This window comes from Lycium ferocissimum, chromosome 6, assembly GCF_029784015.1.
Source record: "Lycium ferocissimum isolate CSIRO_LF1 chromosome 6, AGI_CSIRO_Lferr_CH_V1, whole genome shotgun sequence".
Taxonomy (NCBI): Eukaryota; Viridiplantae; Streptophyta; class Magnoliopsida; order Solanales; family Solanaceae; genus Lycium; species Lycium ferocissimum.
Window position 1 is genome coordinate 69,295,521 of NC_081347.1, and position 20,366 is coordinate 69,315,886.

A 20,366-nucleotide genomic window follows, 5' to 3' on the forward strand; every position below is an offset into this window, starting at 1 on the left:
AAGCTGCGTTAAAAAGCCAAGGCAATTACGTCGACCAATGGAATAATTGATCTAGTGGAAACTTTCTCATAATTCTTCCTTCAAGTCAATAAAATCGGTTGGAAATATATGCTTTCTTGAAAAGAAAGGTGACTTCCAATTCCAAAATATCTACGAATAGGCTGAGTTTTGACAATATGAAGGTCCAACTACTTTAAGGTTTTACCTGAGGAAAGTGAATATGACTCTCTTTGTTGAGATAGCCGTTCGGATTGGAGTAACTATTCTAATTAAGAGCATGTTGAATTCAGTTGTTGCACGTTCTCTAATTGACTAAACCACCACTTTAGGTTAACTCTTTTTGTTTGACTGGCACTTGTTCAAGTAAGAGTTTAGCACTCTTTCAAAATGCATGCACACCTTCAAGTGTTCTTGCTAGTCCTACAAATTGAGCTTCTAAAAGGGTACTTGCTAGAGAAACTCAACGAAATGCTTTAATTCTCGCTATGCTTCATTCTAGTAGGTTATACACTATTGAGCTAGCTAAACATGCTTTAATCTTGTGTTGGTTCCTGTTCGAGCTCACTCAACAAAAAACTAATACTCGTTGGCATGAGATTTATCACTATAAATATGTAATAGTATGAAGCAGTGGTATCTTCCTCAAAGTAGTTGTTCAGTATGATCTTATAGATGGTGGAAGAGGATACATTAATTAAATGGACCAACAAATTACTGTCGGTTGATATCCATTGATCCAAGATCTCTTATCAACAAAAAATAGTTAGATTTGTCAATCTTAGATGAAAATGACCGTCTGTATAGTAGAAGATCTGAGAACTGGTTCAAACTTCAAACCGTCTCATAGATTTTTTTTATTTTAAGGCCAAATAGGGGCATGCAGGGCATTCATTCCATAAACTCAAAAAGCAAGCAATATTATGTAAAAGATCGATGAAGAGATCTAGAGCAGAGGAGGTTATTGCCATTTAAAATTAAAAGTGGTAATCTGTTCAATTAGAGACTTGGATTTCAGCCAAGTACACAAACGAGACGAGCCACCATCCTCAGCTGCGCCTTTGTGAGTAGTGACTTCTTTTAGCCTTCTGTTTTGCTTCTTCGTTTATGCTGTTGTCGTCTCATGGAAAATCTGGACAAGTTTGCTGTCAATGCCATGCACTATGGATACTATCTTGGGCTGAGCAAACATCATTTCATTGACAAATGACTTAAGACACGTCGTAGGACTCTCAAGGTATAGATCCAGTTTTCGAGTACGTGGAAGCAGAATTGCTCGTGGAGCTTCATAAATAAGAATACTCTCCTGGCAATGAAATACTAATTTCAGGCCATTAGAATAGTTGAACTCTTGAACGAAGCATAGAAGATTCTTGTACCAACCTGTGTCCACATCTCCAAAGTTGAAAGAATCAGATGAATGCAGATAAATATCGAGTCTGCCTCGTTCCAGTTTAGAAAGATCCATAGTCGAGATTGAGAATGGCATTTTGTAACCCTCAAAACAGAATGCCATTAGATTTGGAGCCAGTATGTTCACTTGCTTCAGATTCTGCCAATGCCACAATCTGAATCTCTAAGTTTTTCACTCACAAGTTTTATATTTTTCATTACATGGTATCCTTGGAGTTCTAAAACTTCAAGGGATGGAAACATGGATAACTGATATTCGAACTGCTGGTCCGTCATGGTGGTAGCTTCCAAGTGGAGATATTCGAAAGTTTTATGACCATCTAAAATATCGATTGTGCATGGCAACAATTCTGGTTCAAGTGTCGTCGGGTATTCTTCCAAAGGCACACCAAAGAGCCCAGATTTCTACCTTCTCGAGTTTTTTACACCTCGTTATCTCCAAGTTCTCCAGATTTACTAGGCCCGAAACATGCAAATTCTTGAACCCCATGCAACGACTTGATTTTAAGTCCCTGATTAACGAACATGTACTAATTAAACCTTGCAATTTGTTGGTGGTGCTATGAACCATACCAAGCTGCATCAATTTCTAGAAATCTGACATTGAGTTTAATCGCCATTTCCAACGTAACCAACGATCCACATGACTATGACAAGGCAATTCCCGAGGATGAAGCTGTCTGAGGCGGAACGTTTCAATTCTCAAGTGTAAGCGGCCCCTTTACACTACGATCTTACAGGAACCACAAGGTTTATATATTCAGCCAGTTCCCTACAACTACAACTACAACTCCCCATTCCTTGTTGCAGTTGGTCACAACTTCCCGCAAAAGTTGATGTAGTATTTACCGGTAAATACTAGTTACACTTTTGTACTGTATAGTTTTGATGAATGCAACGTTTGAATAGACCGTATCGTTTTCTGTCGTTACATAATGTTAAATATCAAAAAGTTGAAGGATAAACCTACAAGAAAGATAAGGTACGGTGTAGAGCTATCATAAAAAGGTACGATAAAGGATAAAATATAATTATTAGATAATAAGTAAAGACAATATAATTATTAGATAATAAGTAAAGATAAAATGTGAAAAAATAAATAAGCTAACGACGCGATAACACCAAATTGGTCGTTATATAAAACAGGACTTTTCGTTGTTACTAGCGATGAACTTAACGATATGATACAATAAAATAAAATTTAAGTAACAACCAGAACAAATATTGTATTTAAACTAACAACATATACCGTCAAACCTCTCTATAATGGCAACGTTTGTCTGAATATTTCATGGTTGCTATAGTGAGGTCTTTATTATGTATGTATACTGACATTTATGTTTAAATCTCACTTAGCTATTATAAACAAAATTACGCAAACAATTATATTTTCGGTCTTTTTATGTTACATATAAATGAAAACAATATACTTGTAATTTAAAATCTCAATTGATTTTCATATCTCATTAATTAAAAATAAAAAACACTAATAAATTACTAATATATCCATAACTAGTTGTACCAATACCAATAAAGAACTAAAATCTAAGGAACATATGCATTTAAACTTAATTGACAATTTAAATATTTCAAATTTGACGTAAGAATTCTACAATCGTAGGTTGTTTCGTAAATTCCAGTCTCTTAGTGATAATATAACGCTTGAATTGACAAAGAATTTTGTTCAAACTTTTAACAAAAGAGAATTCAATAACTTTCCCTTGGCTGTCTAAAAGCTTAACAATTGACTCTTCTATCCGACGCCAAGCAACAACTGACTCTTAACGATAGCTTTTTATTTTTATACATTATTACAAAATATTATTACACAATATTTAAATATGGCTGATATAGAGAGGTAATTTTACAAAGAGTGTACCGCTATAATGAATGTCAGCGCTGCTATAGGTAGAATGTTGTTATAGAGAAGTAAAATATAACATGAAAAATCGATTCCGGAGAAAATCAGGCCGTTATAGTGAAATGTTGTTATCACGAATGACAATTACAGAGAGGTTTGATTGTATAATACAATAGGTAACAACCATCCAAACAAGCTATTCTCACAATTCGGATGAGTTCCCTTTATCCACAGCCTACTCACAATACAAAGATTCAATTTGCACTACTCAAAACCACTAGCCATCGTTTGTGTCCCATCGAATCCCTTCGAACACCCTTTTTGAGAGCAAATATTGACCCAAATCCCAGCTCTTTAAAGAACAGAAAAATAGCTAGATTCAAAGGGCAGAGGCCCTCGAGTCTCAGTTCCTTTCATGTTGCAGAAGCATCCAACTCATATTATTGATTGGGCTTCACTACTATTGTCTTCAGTATAAGAGGTCAATTAAATTGTTATACTAATTTTTCTTTCACGCCCTAAAATAAAACATTAATCAAAGACAGTTGGGAAGGCATTATAAGGGAGTGAAGTAGGATATATTGAAAAATAATCAAAGGTATGACCCTTTATATCATCAGTCTGGACGAGATACTCAAATAATTGAATAAAGCTGTGAATCAAAACAAATTGCAAATATCTCTCGGCACTCTTACAATTTGTCAATCACAAAATTTTGCTTACAATATCAATTCTGCATAAATAATATTCCAAAGTCATAATCTATCTCCTACTAGAAGCAATGTTGTTCCTGACTGTCACTTCTTATCAGCCCTATTATCAAACCCAAGACCGGGGCTTGATACTTCCCCTTGATTGAATTAACTCCTGACAGAGTATCAAATTACTGTTGTGCGCACTGCACTCTTTGCGCACCACCATGCATATCGTCGTCATCATCTTCATCGTATGCCTCTTGGGCCCGCTGCTGCTGCTTCCTACGCATCTCCTCTTCGATGTTCACATCATGCAAAGTTGTCTCCTCGCAGTCGTCCAGTTCCATATCAGACTTCTGAGTTTTAGGCTTTGGGGGCAGCACTGCTTCAAGATTCTTGCACAGCTCTGGAGTTAAGGTGTCTGGGAAATCCACGGTGAAGTGAATGTATAGCTTCCCTCTCATGAATGGCCTTTGGTACATCGGCATTCCTTCGTCATTTATGCCCTTAAATTGATCTAGGGTGCAAAAGAAAAAGAAGCAATTACATGATCAGTAAAAACACAAGGATATTTATATAAAACTTGTACAGAAACACCAACCACAGAATACCCCCCACCCCTGATATGTTTTTCACAATAGAAGTAAATCAGCAAGAAGATCGTGTAACCATGAGCAAGAGACAGTCATGTGGACGCGTATGCTTGTCAAAGCATGGTCACCATATAGATAGGGAGCGGGTGAGAAACAGAATAAGACCACAAAAGCAGACTCAGTATGCACGTTTGGTTTTTAAAAAAGGGAAGGGGGGAAAAAAACAGAGGAAATAAAAGGGACACGAACAATAAGAACAGAGGAAAAACATGACAACTGTCCAGTTACCAGTTTGCAGGCTCAAATAAAAGGATACAAATGCAAGGAAATCTATCAGTATTCACATCACGGAAATTAAGTTAATACTGAAAGCACCTGCCATGACAAAAAAGCCTTATACATTGAAAATGATACTTGTACAAATATAAGAATCAAAAGCCCATTATTGAGTTTCTTTGGCTTACCAGGCTTGACAACTTCTCCAGGTTGGGTCTTAATTAGCAGCTGTCTATTGTCTAGGTGAGTCAAGACGAACTGGAAACCACATAGAGCCTCAGCCAAGGTCAAGGTGTGTTCTACAAAGAGATCATCTCCCTTGCGCTTAAACTTGGGATGTTCCTTCTGTTGCAAGATAAAAACTATGTCTCCAGTGATAGTGTCAGGCTGCAATAGAACAGAAACTATGTTAAAGATCAACAAAGTTTTGGTCATTAAGAAACGAAGTATTTCAAACAGTTTGTTGCATATCTTACAGCTTCGTCAGCCTCTCCTGGGAATGTTATCTTTTGTCCATTCTGCATACCCTTATCCACGTTAACTTCCAACACCTTCTTCTCCTGCACAACTTTCTCACCCTTACACTGTGGGCACCTATCTTTCTCATTGATTTTCTCACCAGTACCCTTACAATCATTACAAGCGTGCTGCATCTGCTGGATCATGGGACCAAGTTGTCTGATAGAAACTTTCATTCCGGACCCTTGACATCCCGAACATTTCATTGAAGCACCTGATTTAGACCCAACTCTGGAAATACATATATAGCACCATTTCAGCAGAACGTCATAAAACATAAGTAGATTATGTCATATATAAATAACCACATTGCATACTCACCCTTTGCACTTTTTGCACAACACATTGCGAGATAGTGATAGCTTCTTTGATGTCCCATTGTAAAGATCCTCCAAAGAAACCTTGAGAGGATGGACAACATCCTCCCCTCTCCTTTGCCTTCTTCCTCTGCTACTTCCACCACCTGGACATCAAAATAATCCGCATCCATGAGAAATCAGAGATGCATGAAAGAAATCAGTAACTTCAATTACAAACACACTTAGGAAACATACCGCCAAAGCCGCCTCCACCAAAGAATGACTGGAATATGTCAAATGGGTCGTGTCCACCACCTCCACCACCCATTCCTTCCTTAATAGCATCTTCGCCGTACTGATCATAAATCTCACGCTTCTCTGGGTCACTCAAAACCTCATAGGCTTGAGCAATCTCTTTAAACTGAAATATAAAATTTAAAATACAATAACTTAACTACTGCACCACAAGCATCGCGACTACCGCTCAACAAGAAACATAACCAACACTAAACACGGAAATTATAGCTAATATTGAGACACTAAGATACACATCACTAATGATTAAAAATGTAAACGGGCCAGCTAATCATGATTCATGAGTTACAAGAGCCAGAAGTTTTGTGCAGCATTCCATGATAGCTGTGCAATTTCCCGTAAGCTGCATTTTAGTGCCTAATACGTAATACCTAACATCTCAAAAGTTGAGGTGAAACTAAAGATACCGTTGTGCAACACCAAGACATTTAACTACTACTACTTCGGTTAAGCAGAAAAATAAGAACCAAAAAACCTTTCTTTCCTTCCGAGATCAAATTCTTTTTTTACCCACTCCACTCCTGGAGGGATCTCAACAGTGGCTCCCTTTTAATCCCATTTATGACTTGAACTTCCAACATACCATGCAGAAGAAATGGTATCTCACAAACTAAGTCAACCCTAGAAGTGAGCAGATTAAAACTCCTATTGAATGACTGCAAGACCTGAGTTTAGGGTAACCTGTTGATAATATTTGTGTCTGCGCCAACCATCGGCCCATCTAGGTGGATCAAGGGGGTTCATCACCGGAAAATTACTGTGTGTATAGGGTCAAATTTTTGTTTTATGTATATATATTAAGTGTCGAATCCCCTTGATATAAACAAAAAGCTTAGCTCAGCAGTAAAGGAGGTTCAATGCCTCTAAGATGATGCAGGTTCATTCTCGCTGGCCAAAGTTTCTAACCTTCTTTAATTTTTTAATCCCCTTGACAAAACTCCTGCCTCCGCCACTGCTGCCAACTTACTCGTTCCTCTAATAAGCAGTGTCCGCCAGCACTGACGTTGCCAGGAATTTAATTAAGGAGATTCAAAAGATACTAAAATGGCACAGTTGGGATTAAAGCTTGGGACTATAAACAGCTGTTAAATCCCTCTTACCAGTTACCACTACATCAGAATTTTCCTTACCCAATTTGCACAGCATAATTGAACCTCTTTCCTCTCATTAACTCTTCCCCTGTCCACCGACACAGGTATCTGCTAGGATTTGAGCCCTAGTTACATGGGCGGGAGCTAGACGAACCTCGTAGCTTTGGTTCTAACCCTATATTTGTTTCTAATAAATTATTTAATATGTACAAATTATTAATTTAGAACTCAGCTCAAAAGGACTGAAATCCCGAACTCATCAACTTCAAATCCTGGTGCCGCCTCTTCCTAGTATCCCACGAGCCATTCCAGCTTAGCTTCACTAACAGTATTAACCTTCCACTTTCAATTTTTCCTACTATAATTAATTTCCTAAGCTCTAAAACAAAACCCATAACGGAAACTAAGAGGGATCTAGATACACAACAAAAACTACAAACACTGATCTGTATATATACAAAGATAACAGGCTCCCAAAAAGGGTTACAAAATTAGCAAATCCATAAACAAAAAGCAAGTCAAAACAGTAAAAAAGATAAAAGCTTTACTTTTTCAGGATCGCCACCCTTATCAGGATGGTTTTTAATGGCGGCTTTACGGTAAGCTTTCTTTAGCTCATCTTGTGAAGCACTATTGGGAACTCCCAACATCTCATAGTACTTCGTGTTATCACTCTTCTTTGGTGCTCTCCCAAACATCTTTCCAATCGCTTAACAACTACTCAAATTCACCTGCAAATTCCAAATCTAATTAAGTACTACTTATGAAACCTTAAAACGAATCAAATCAATAAGATTTTTGCATACTGTGATATATATACACTATAAAAAAAAATATAAATAGCATCTTATTATAAATTGACTTTAGACCACTTACAATCGCTTAATTACTAAATTTCACCTGCAAATTACAAATCTATTCACTATTTGTGAAACCTTAGAAGTTAAAACGAATCAAATCAATAAGATTTTTGTATATTGTAATAATACACTATAAACAAAAAGTATGAAACAAAAATAGAGCCTCTTATTAAAAATTGACTTTAGAGCACTTTCAATTGCTTAATTACTAAATTTGACCTGGAAATTACACATTTAATTACTACTTATGAAAGCTAAATAAGATTTTTGTGTATTGTGATACTACGCTATAAACAAAAAGTATGAAAGACAAAAAGAAACAGTCTCTTATTAAAAATTGACTTTAGACCAATTTAAATCGCTTAAGTACTAAATTTCACCTGCAAATTCAAATCTAATTCACTAGTTATGAAACCTTAAAAGTTAAATCGAATCAAATCAATAAGATTTTTGTATATTGTGATACTACGCTATAAACAAGAAGTATGGAAAAATAGGCTCTTATTAAAATTGACTTTGGACCACTTTCAATCGCCTAATTACTAAATTTTGCTTGCAAATTGCTAGTATATTCCCTAATTATGAAACAAATCAAAGATACACACTATAAACAAAAAGTATGAAAAAAGAAATATAGCCTCCTGTTAAAAAATTTGACTTTAGACCACCTTGAATCACTTAATTACTAAACTTCACCTGCAAATTACAAATCTATTAACTACTTATGAAACCTTAAGAGCTAAAACAAATCAAATCAAAATACTTATGGGAAAAAAAAGAGAGTAAAATATAGGCTCTTATTAAAAATTGACCTTAGACTACTTTCAATCTCTAAATTACTATTTTCACCTGCAATTTAGAAATCCAATTCACTACTTATGAAACCTTAAAAGCTAAAACAAATCAAATCAAAATACTACACTATAAACAAAAAGTATGGAAAAAAAAAAAGTAAAATACAAGCTCTTATTAAAAATTGACCTTAGACTACTTTCAATCTCTAAATTACTAAATTTCACCTGCAATTTAGAAATCTAATTCACTACTTATGAAACCTTAAAAGCTAAAACAAATCAAATCAAAATACTACACTATAAACAAAAAGTATGGAAAAAAAAAAAAGTAAAATACAAGCTCTTATTAAAAATTGACTTTAGACCTCTTTCAATCTCTTAATTACTATAATTTCACCTGCAAATTACAAATATAATTCACTACTTATGAAACCTTAAAAGCTAAAACAAATCAAATCAAAATACTACACTATAAACAAAAAGTACGTAAAAAAAAAAATATATAGGCTCTTATTAAAAATTGACTTTAGACCTCTTTCAATCTCTTAATTACTATAATTTCCCCTGCAAATTACAAATATAATTCAGTACTTATGAAACCTTAAAAACGAAAACGAATCAAATCAAAATACTACACTAGAAACAAAAAGTACGTAAAAAAAAAAAAGTAAAAAAATATAGGCTCTTATTAAAAATTGACTTTAGACCACTTTAATCTCTTAATTACTTAATTTCACATGCAAACTACAAATATAATTCACTACTTATGAAACCTTAAAAGCTAAAACAAATCAAATCAAAATACTGCACTATAAACAAAAGTATGAAATGAAAAGGAAAAAAAAAAAAAAAAAAAAGTAAATATAGTCTCTTATTAAAAATTGACTTTAGACCACATCCAATGGCTTAAGTACAAAATTTTACCTGCAAATTACAAATCTATTACTACACTATAAACAAAAAGTATGGGAAAAAAAAATTAAAATATAGGCTCTTATTAAAAATTGACTTTAGACCACTTTGAATCGCTTAATTACTAAATTTCACCTACAAATTACAAATCTAATTCACTACTTATGAAGCCTTAAAAGTTGAAACAAATCAAATCAATAAAAAAAAAAAAAAATTGTATATTGTGATACGTACCGATGAAAACTTGGTGGAGAAGATTAGGTCTTTAGGTGTGTTTGGGAATGAAGAAGGAAAAAGAGGAGGAGGAGGCTAGTGTGGGATCCGTGGTTTTATTGAAGGGGCTTTTGCACTTTTTCTCCCCTATTTTGTGTTGGTCTATAATTTTTGGCCCTGTACTTTCAACAGTAAGTTATACACGAGTTGGGGTTTGGTACTTAGAATTTGGATTTATTTTGGTTAGTGTGTCGGGTTTAATTGGGGGGGGGGGAATGTTAAATTAGGAGAAAAAGAAATTCATGTAGGCATCATATAGGAAAATAAAGGTAGACATGTGGATTTAACGAGTGAGGCAGATATGATCTTATAGAATGATGGTAGCTGATAGGGGTAAATATATCAAAGAGGTATAACGAAAAGTAAATATAACTTATTTTTTAGAGTAGAGGGGCAAATCTAACTCTTCGGCAAAATAAATATTTTTTTCGTGTCCGTCCTAATTTATGTAATACCGTTTAACTTGGCACAAATTAAGAAATAAAAGAAGATTTTTGAAATTTGTGATTTTAAAAAAAAAAAACAAATCTTTCATGTGACTAAATCATTTATTAAGGTAAAAGGGGAATTTTGAAGCTAAATTGTTTTTAATAATAGAGAAATGACATTCTTTTACGTGACAAACTAAAAAGGAAAGGTTGTCATATAAATTGAGACAGATGGAGTAACTTTTTTGCGTATAAATTTATATTTTCACATCATAATATCTCATGATTTATGTCTTATACTCTTAAAACACTTATGTCCAGCTAAGTTCATTTTAAAGAGCGAAAAAATAAAGACCAACACATTTGAAGGGCGAAATTTAAAAAACTAGCTCATTTGAAGGGTAAACGGTGCAATTTCTTCTTTTATTGAAATAAGTGAATTGGACGGCTGAGATTAGTTGTTGGGGCGTTAATAGCGATTGGACTAATAGAAGGTTCTAGAATTTCAACTTCGTGTGGTCATAGCTGTGCCTTCGCCAGGTCAAAATTGAACTCCAATGTTCCCATTATTTGATTGGTATAAAGTTTAGCAATGAGGAGGAAACTGACTCATCTTTCTTTGTTTTGGAATAATGGTTAATAAAAAGTGTATTTTCGAGCTCTTTAAATAGTTGAAGGATATTTTTTACTCAAAAACGTAATGACAAGGGTATTTTGGAATAAAAAACGTAACAAAAGCTAAATTTGACCTATTTCAAATAGTTTAGGAGTATTTTTGACCTTTTTCCTTTAAAATAAATTTGAGGTACTAATGAGAATGTAAATTTTTTTATTAAAGATAAAATGAGAAATCTTGATAGGTTAGGACTGAAAGCTAGCTGCAATCGCAAGCCCTTGACCGTGACTAGAAGTGTCAACGGTTTTGTTAAAAAAATATTTAATCGACCGAAGTGCATCGTACCAACCTGATTTTTAAGTTTCTTTTAATAATAAAACAGTAGATTTTATATAAATCTATAATCGTACTAAATAATTAAGTATGTTTTTATTTTATATAAATAAACCGAGAAAGAATCAAATTGTACCGAATAAATTTCTATGTTGGTAAGATATATTATATATTAAGTTTACAAATAATGAAACATCAAGTTTTTTTCCTTGGCTCCGGGATAATGGATGATGGAAAGTCAAAACTTACTATGCTGCACCTATTGAAACTAAATTAGTTCTAACATTTTGAGTAGGTACGGTTTGGATTTTAAGCTACAAGGTGTGTATTAGATAATGTACAAAAGAAAATGACAAGTTCGAATCAATGAAAAAAAAAGCATTAGTGGTTTGGTTTGACTTGGTTTATTGAAAAAAAAAATCGATCATAATTAGTTTGGTTTGGTTTAACTAAAAAGTCATCGGCAAAATCAACCCGGCATTATTTCACAACATATTTCATACATGAAAGATTTACTTATAATGTAATTTATAAATATTCTTAAGTTTTTTTTATAGTTTTTGTCTTTTAACATATTATTTCAAGCTTGGATTAGAATTTTGAATGTTCCAATAACTTTTATAGCTAGCTCACAGATGTTAGCAACTCAAATAAATTTTTTAACCAAAAAAAAAAATACTCAAAGAAAGTTCAAACCAAAACCAAACCAATACCTAATGCTTATAACAAAAGTAATTCAATTCTAACTCTAGTATGACAATAATGTTGGAGATCTGTTCTATAGTTTTGCATTGCTAATTTAGACAATAAAAATTAATATTTTTTTCCATCATGTAATTAATACTTAATGTACTTAACTTTGCATGTATTTTTTAGATGATGATCATTTTTATCATGCCTTATTAATTAGAAATATTTATTTTATGCTATTTAATTATCTTTTTTGTTGAATATTTTATTACAATCATCTCTCATTTCACATTTTTGTTATCAAAAATATATAATTGTATAAAGCGGAAGAAATATTTGAAGTAAAAGTTATATTTTGCATGAAGATTTGTCAAAAATAATATAAAAAAATATAGAAATAAAAAAATCCAAAGTCGAAAAAACTTTGATTTTTCATTGGTTTGGTCATACATATTTATCGATCTAACTAAATACTATAGATGGTTTGATTTGGTATTTAAAAATACACCGTAGTTGCATATGTAGATCATAGTATTAGAATATCTTTAAAGACATAAGTATGATTTATATTTTTCGAGTGATGAAGACTAGGTTCTTGAGTCTCTATAGTTTTGCATTGTTAATTTAGACAACAAAAATTCATAACTTAATTTTTTTCCTTTGTCATGTAATTAATACTTATTAGCATATTTCTCGATCGTAGGATTTTGCATGACTTAGTACTTTTTAGGGATGATGATCATTTTCATCATGTCTTATTAATTAGAAATATTTATTTTTTGTGGGATTACGAGAATTATCTTTTTAAATTGAATATTTTATTTTAATGTCTCTCATTTCAGGTTTTGTTAGTTTGTCGAAACTCAAAGACAAGACTTGAAATACCTTAATCTGGTGGTTTTATAGTTGTATCTTATTTGATTTGTAGAGATGAAAAGAAATATTTGAAGTAAAAGTTATATTTGTATGAAAAGATTTTCAAATTCGTTGAAAAAGATTTTATTGATAAAACGGAGAAACTTGAAAAAAATCCAAATTTTCTAAAGGGTCGTTAGTAGCTTTTATTGGTTTGGTTTGATTTATCGATTTAAAACTTGTAGTGTTTGATCCGACGATAATTGGTTTGGTTTGCTATTTAAATAACCCTTTTGAATACCAACATGAGCTTTGAAAAAGACATTATTTGAGTATTAGAATATCTTTAAAGTTTATGGAATATTGTATGATTTATAATTTCGAGATATGTCTTGATGTCTTTTGAATACTCATCTTGATATTAATTTCTTTTCACTTGTGGAACTAAATTTTTGATATTCTTTTCTTAACTGAATATGTTTTATCTCATAGTAGGGTTTAAAATAGTGGGATGAATATCCATTCTTGTGGTCTTTCATGTTCTCATCTTGATTAATTTCTTTTCACTTGTGAGAACTAAATTTTTGTCTTTGCTTAACTTTGTTTCATGCTAAAATCTTATGGAAGTATACATGATATTGTAGTCTATATTCTACTTGTGACCTTTACATGACATTTTTTTGAAAAAAAAAAAAAAACTAAAAATTAACCGAATTGTACCGGAGTAATGTGAAAAGAATTATTTTACTCATGATACGTCTTTTGAACCCAAGACAATATATTAGAATTTCAACTTCTACAAGTTGAAACTCCATGATTTTTTTTTTCCGGAGTTTGAACAGTGCTAGAACTAATGTTAGAAATATTTCCTAAAGTCCCTATAATTATAAACATTTTTTTTTAATCTAGGGGGTATGATCATTCAGATGATATTTCCGTATTAAAAAAGTGATTGAAATTAATTAGATTAGAAATACTGGCTAAAACTTAATTAACAATTCAGAAAGTAGTTAGTTGCCTTTTTTCGTTGAATTAATCGGAGCCTCAAAATGAATATCGGACACCTCGTAAGAAAAAGAAAAAAACTCTTATCATGCTGAATGAAGTATGTTTAAAGCTTTAAGAGTAAATATATATTAAGAGTTGTTATTTGTTGGATCTAAATTTTGACTCTAGTAAATTTTTCTCGAATGTGTTTGTTTGTGTAGATAAGATATATGTACAGACATATATAGTAATTCCTAAAATAACTCACATCCTACCATGTCCACCGAATGCTTAGGAAACTGAAACATGATCCCAACAACCTTGATAAGACCATCACCTTTCCTTTTTGTGAATTATCATGGCACCATTCTCTAATTTTCTTCTTCATTATCACAATCCAAAAACTTCCAAATTTTTGGCATCTTCTTTCCTCCTTTCTTTCCCCTTCAGAATTTGGGAATAACACTCCAATTCCTCCTTGTGACCGAATCCTTCATCACATTGTAATAAACATTTGAATTAATTATCTTGTCATTTCTATATTTCTCTTTTTGTTGTTTTTCTTCTTTAGTTTATATGTTTTACATTGAGGGTGGCTATGTTTAACACGCCCTTTGTTATATCCTTTGCACTGTTGTTATCATTCCCTCTCCTTTTCCTCTTCGCGCCACAAATCTTTCCTCCCAAACACGTCGAGATCTCAATCCCTGACGAACTTGATGATCTTGCTTTGTTCCGTCGCGCAACCTTAGCTTCCATCGACGGGGGCGGTGGTGCCATCTCACGACTTGGCACCACCAATCCCCGTATGAAGATCGCGTTCCTCTTCCTCACCAACACCGAACTTCATTTCGCGCCGCTTTGGGACAGGTTCTTTGCCAACCATGATGGCCTTTTCAACATTTACATCCATGCAGATCCCTCAGCCAAAATTTCGCCAAATGGCGGACGGGTTTTCAAGGGCCGCTTCATAGCGGCCAAGAGAACCCAACGTGCGTCCCCTACCCTAATATCGGCGGCTCGACGCCTTATGGCGACCGCCCTCTTAGATGACCCGTTAAATTCCTATTTTGCCCTTGTGTCGCAACATTGCATCCCTTTGCATTCGTTCAAATTCATTTACAACTCTCTCTTTGGATCTCAATTTCCTGAATATCGAAGCTTCATTCAAATATTATCAAACGAGTCGTACATGTGGGACCGTTACACCGCACGTGGCGAGAGTGCAATGCTACCCGAGGTACCGTTCGATCGGTTCCGGTTCGGGTCACAATTCTTTGTCCTAACACGTAGACATGCATTGGTAGTTATTAGGGATAGGAGATTATGGAGGAAATTTAGAATGCCTTGTTTGAACGAGGATTCATGTTATCCTGAGGAACATTATTTTCCTACACTTTTGTCAATGGAAGATCCTGAAGGGTGCACACAATATACTCTAACACGTGTCAATTGGACAGAGAGTGTCGATGGACACCCTCGTACTTATTTTCCTGCAGAGATTTCACCAGAGCTTATTTATAAGCTCAGGGAATCAAATTCAACGTATTCTCATATGTTTGCAAGAAAATTCTCACCGGATTGTCTAAAGCCATTGATGGATATTGCAGACAAGGTCATTTTCCGGGATTAAATCGGGTATGTTATTTTTAAATAAATAAATTGTCTTAGAATTGCAAAAAAATATTAACGTGTTGTTTGATGAAAAATCAATAGTAAGTGCTTGATTGGCATTTCTCTTTCTATATAAGCAATATCAATGTTATTTTACATGCAATATTGTATGCTAGATCTAATGTGGGATAGCTTGTACAATGATTATCCTCAAGAGAATAAAACATCAAAAAGATAATATTTTAATTGATTTATCATTTGTGGATGATCATGTATATATCAACATGCGAAATATTCACTTTATCAATATCTTTATTGATTTATCATTTTTGTGTTCATTGTATCTCTTTCTTCTAATTTGTTATGGTCTTATGTATCCCCCAAATTACCATTCACAACCCTTCCCACTTTTTTCTGGTATAACTGAAAGGTGTAAATTATCTATCGTTGGTAATGAAGAAAACCTTTTGGCACTGGTTTTTGAAGAAAGTTTTGAAAATGTATATGTGGAAGAGTTTTCAATTAGAAACCAAGTGTTAAAATAGAAATTAAATACTTGCACCCAATGTTTAACCAAACAATCTACTTCACTTGGTTAAGTAATAAATGAGGTAAACATGCGAAATGATTAACCATGGTTAGATGATAAAAGAGTATGCAGAAGACTTATGTTGTGCTATCATTGGTTTGGTGTGATCATAGAGGGCGAATAAATTTTTATCATAGTCCGCAGGCCTACATTTACTTTGTTGGATGCTAAGCACCCTTTATTTCGGGACCCAAGTGTTATTTACGTATGTGGAAACGAGTAATAATGCATACAAATAAATTGATAGAGCTTCCAATCTCAATGGTAACGCCAGATTAAATGCAGTTGAACACTCACGATCTGAAAAATTCTGGATCCTCCACTGAATGACCTAGTATTACATGATTGTTTTACGAAGTAAATTTTCTTATGATCGGGTTTGTTTTTTCCTAATATTGATCTATTAGTATTTTATGATCCATCTGACGTCTTGTTTATTTTGTTCTGCAGGCGAGTTTGAAATGTTGTTTTTAGGTTATCGTAGGAACTAAAAACTTTGAAGGCTGAAGCAGGAAGAGGCTGAGGCCCATGCCAATAGCCCTCTCAAAATAAACAAATGTTGCTGCTATTTGGTAGTTTCTCTTGTACATAAATTAGAGAACTACCTTTGGCTTTCTTGCTGGTTGTGTTTACAAAGTGAGAAAAAAATGGTGTGGTGATCACAAAATTGGTGCTTATTATGGGCTTAGAATGCAGTTAGAGAAGGATTTGGTGCAAAGGATAAGCGAAATGTAGCAAAACAAAGCTTATTTCTTTGTTCGCCTTTCCTTTTACACATACTCTTTCTTTGAGGTTTCGAGACTTGTAACAAATCATATATCGCTTATAATTTTATATACTATACAAACCTCTCCTTTTATATTTGTGTAACGGGATTAATATTGTAATGTAGAAGTAGAAGATTTTGCTCCTCATGTGTCAATATTATTCTTTGTTTTCCCATTTGGTGCAATGAAATTATCTTATTTTATTTTAGTTTTTTTTCTCACCAGATGATTTTGTCGCTCATGTGTTAATTTTATTTTATTTTTAATTTTTATTTGGTGCAACGAAAATTACCTTACTTTATTTTAGTTTTTTTTTATCACTAGATGCATTCATTTCATACTTCATGCTCATAAATGTCTTTAAGGCCTCGTTTATTTTCATTAAGATTAAGACGTCTGAATCTGAATGCACATCTGAATCATTAAGATGCGTCTCGGGTCCGAACAACCGAATGATTAAAATTTTTGTTTTTCAATATACGAATATGCATAATGTATTTATTTAAACATAATAAATATACAATTCAAATTAAAAAGTAACTAAATAGTAGAAAATAAATACAAATTTAATAATAAAAAAATATTATTTGATAAAAAAAAATGAAACATTCATGTTCACTAGTAATGGTGGAGATGTTTTGTAGTCGTGGTGGGTGGTGAGTGGGGGTGGAGGGGTGAGTGGGTGGTGGGTGTTTGGTGGGTGTTGGGAGGTAGTGGGGGGTGGGGGTTGGTAGTAGGGTTGGCGGGGAGTGGGGGTGGGGTTGGTGGTGGGAGGTGGGGGTAGTGGGGAGTGGGGGTGGGTGGTGTAAGTAGGGGTTGATGGTGGGGGTGGGGGTGGGGTTCGTGGTGGTAAGTGGGGATAGTGGGGAGCAAGGGTGGGTGGTGTGGGTTAGGGGTTGGTGGTGGGGAGTGAGGGTGGGTGGTGTGAGGAGGGATTGGGGGTGGTGGGGAGTGGGGGGTTGGAGTGGAGGGTGGGTGGGTGGTGGGGTGGGCTTGAGGTGGATGGGTGGGGTTGGAGTGGAGAGTGGGTGGGGGTGGGGTTAAGGTGGAGGGTTGGGGTTGGAGGTGATAAAGTTTCATACAAAAATAAATGATATTAAAACTTTTATACAAAAATACCTCTTAAGTGTTTGACTTAACAAATCTTAATGACTTAACGTCTAAACCATTCAGATTCAGACCTCCAATAAGTGCAAACAAATGAGGCCTAAGTAATGCCCATGTTCAATGTTTGAAATGAAAAATTGTTTTAGGTCGACTTAAAAGTTGATGCGTTTTTGTAATTTGGTTAAGTTTTGTGTTAAGTTTAGAAATGTAAAAGTTGTTAGTTAAGCTTGGTATAAAAAGTTGAACCGAAACAAAGATAATTACTCTTTAAGTGAATAAGTTTTGCTTTGTTGTATTTCCGTGAAAATGTCCTTAAATTTCACTTCCGAATTTGAAACTTCATGAGAGTTGTTATTTTTTAGTTAAAGAGGCTAAAAGTAGTTATTTGTGAACTTTACCTAGACTTTATAAAGTAGAAAAAAACTCATTTAACATAAACATTGAAGAATTTATACTAGACAAAGAGGCAAAATTGAAAAATCCAAAAGGATTTAGGACATCTCAGGTAAATGGAAAATTAAAGTAAAATAATTCTAAGTTTAGAAGAAAGATACGGAGGATAATTTAATTAAGTAGCCTCCATTATCATGCAATTGAGGAACATCAAATTAATTAAGTACTTGACTTAGTTAAGGGCATAACATCGAATAAAGCAAATTAAGAATGATCTAAGAAAGTTGTCTAATTTATTTATTTTTCTATTTCTAGAGTTTTGATCAATTCCAATTTGATTGCGGAAGCAAATAACTTCCTACTACTCCCCTTTCCCATCTTGCATCGATTCTTATGACAAACTTCATTTTCGATTCTTATGACACAATTCATTTTTAGAAATTCCTACTTCACATTAAAACTTATTAGAAACGTAGTATTTGCACACCTCTTTGGTGTTCGATCATTTTTTTCTTAATAAGTATATGTCATTATTGTCATTAGTTTTAAAAAAAAAAGTTATTTAAAATTATAATCATAATCTTATTGCCAAACTCTCTCTACAACAAACACATTTGATTCATTCAAAATTCACTTTACTTTATCTCCTTCACTTTAATTTCATCTCATCCTATTTTATTCGCAACAAAATCAGTATATATTGTTGAAATTTGTTAGAAAGTGGTATGGTGGTGTAATAGTGGAAGAAGGTGGCATTGCGGTACTGGAAGAGGGTTATGGTGGCGTAGTGATACATTGATGAGATAATCCGGTTAAGAATTAACTAGTGAAAGTTCTCATAAAATGAAGAAGATGACGGAAAAAAAAATGAATAAATGGCGTTAAGACAGAGCTTTAAATATAATATTTTTAGAGATAATTACACTACGTATCAATTAGGGTAACAATGCTACCACAATTGACCCATATTTTTTAAACTTTACAAAAAATGACCCTCCTCTCTCTCTCTAGCGGTCTCTGCTAATGCATTTTTTTTTATAAATCTTTTCCTTTCTTTAATTTCAGTTTTTGTTGTTTCTACCAATGATTTTTTTTTTCTCTCAGAACATTATATTTTCTTTTTTTTATTTATATAGTATAGCTCGATTCAATAAGGTAAACTTGAAATACGAATAATCATTGATCTATTATAACCAACATCAATATGGCAACACAAACTTATAGTTATTAGCACATTATATATGTGATGACGACAAAGAAGACCTAAGGTTAGGTGATTCGTAGAGTCATTGACTATTTTTCTCTATGACTTTTGAAAAGTGAGATTTACAGTATGAAGATAAATAAAGATAAGAATTTTTTTAAAAAAAGTGACTAAAATAAGAACATGTAAGAGTTACTCAAATGATACACACACATTTTTTGTTGAATCTACTTGTTTTATAAATCTTTTCTTTTCTTTGTATATGGGTATATGGGTTATAATATTTTATATGGGTATATGAGTATAATATTGTATATGGGTGTATATGGGTGATAATATTATATAATATTATATATCGGTGTTTATGTATATAGGCGTATAAATATGTATACACCTTCAAACACCTATATACATAATGTATATATATATATATATATATATATATATATATATATATATCAGATCGTATAAAAGTGTTTTTGGGTTAAAGCTTTGCAATGTAAGTTTTAGGCTATTTTTTTTTGTAATATAAGTGAGCAAGTTTAAGAAATTTCTCCCTTTTTTTATTCTTCATTCGTCTCTTTCGTGTGCACACGTGAGTGTTAGATATGTTGCTTCATTGAAGTCCCTCATCAATGAAAGAATTGATTGATGTAGAAGGCTTATTTGTTATCATATCCACCAAATAGTTTGCATACTCAGACAGGCTAACTAACTCAAAATATATATAATTGCTACTTCTCGAACAAGATACGATTTATAGTATGAATCTGGTAAAAATTAAATGCGTCAAAGGAATTTCTATATAAATTGAATTAAGGGCAAAGGTGCAAATATATTCCCCAACTTTGCGATTTAGAGCAGATATACCGCCGTTAGAAAAGT

The 20,366-nt window shown here is 33.3% G+C and overlaps 2 protein-coding genes across 5 annotated transcripts; one reads left to right on the forward strand and one right to left on the reverse strand.

Annotated features, from left to right (window-relative positions):
- Positions 1 to 3,893: 3,893 nt before the first annotated feature.
- LOC132060209 (dnaJ protein homolog) lies at positions 3,894 to 9,996 on the reverse strand. Of its 4 annotated transcripts, none has more exons than XM_059453129.1 (7): positions 9,860 to 9,996; positions 7,608 to 7,790; positions 5,909 to 6,074; positions 5,676 to 5,817; positions 5,312 to 5,585; positions 5,024 to 5,222; positions 3,894 to 4,483 (listed from the first exon to the last, which is right to left on the reverse strand). In XM_059453129.1, exons 2-7 carry the CDS (start codon positions 7,755 to 7,757, stop codon positions 4,155 to 4,157), a joined length of 1,260 nt encoding a protein of 419 aa, XP_059309112.1. In that variant the 5' UTR covers positions 7,758 to 7,790; positions 9,860 to 9,996; the 3' UTR covers positions 3,894 to 4,154. The 4 variants fall into 4 exon arrangements, with proteins under 4 accessions (XP_059309112.1, XP_059309110.1, XP_059309111.1 ...); XM_059453127.1 differs by having other exon boundaries at positions 7,608 to 7,779; positions 9,860 to 9,992; XM_059453128.1 differs by having other exon boundaries at positions 9,856 to 9,982.
- Positions 9,997 to 13,999: 4,003 nt separating this feature from the next.
- On the forward strand, positions 14,000 to 16,919 carry LOC132060964 (glycosyltransferase BC10-like). The gene is made up of 2 exons (XM_059453855.1): positions 14,000 to 15,445; positions 16,461 to 16,919. Exon 1 carries the CDS (start codon positions 14,406 to 14,408, stop codon positions 15,438 to 15,440), a length of 1,035 nt encoding a protein of 344 aa, XP_059309838.1. The 5' UTR covers positions 14,000 to 14,405; the 3' UTR covers positions 15,441 to 15,445; positions 16,461 to 16,919.
- The last annotated feature ends 3,447 nt before the right edge of the window (positions 16,920 to 20,366 follow it).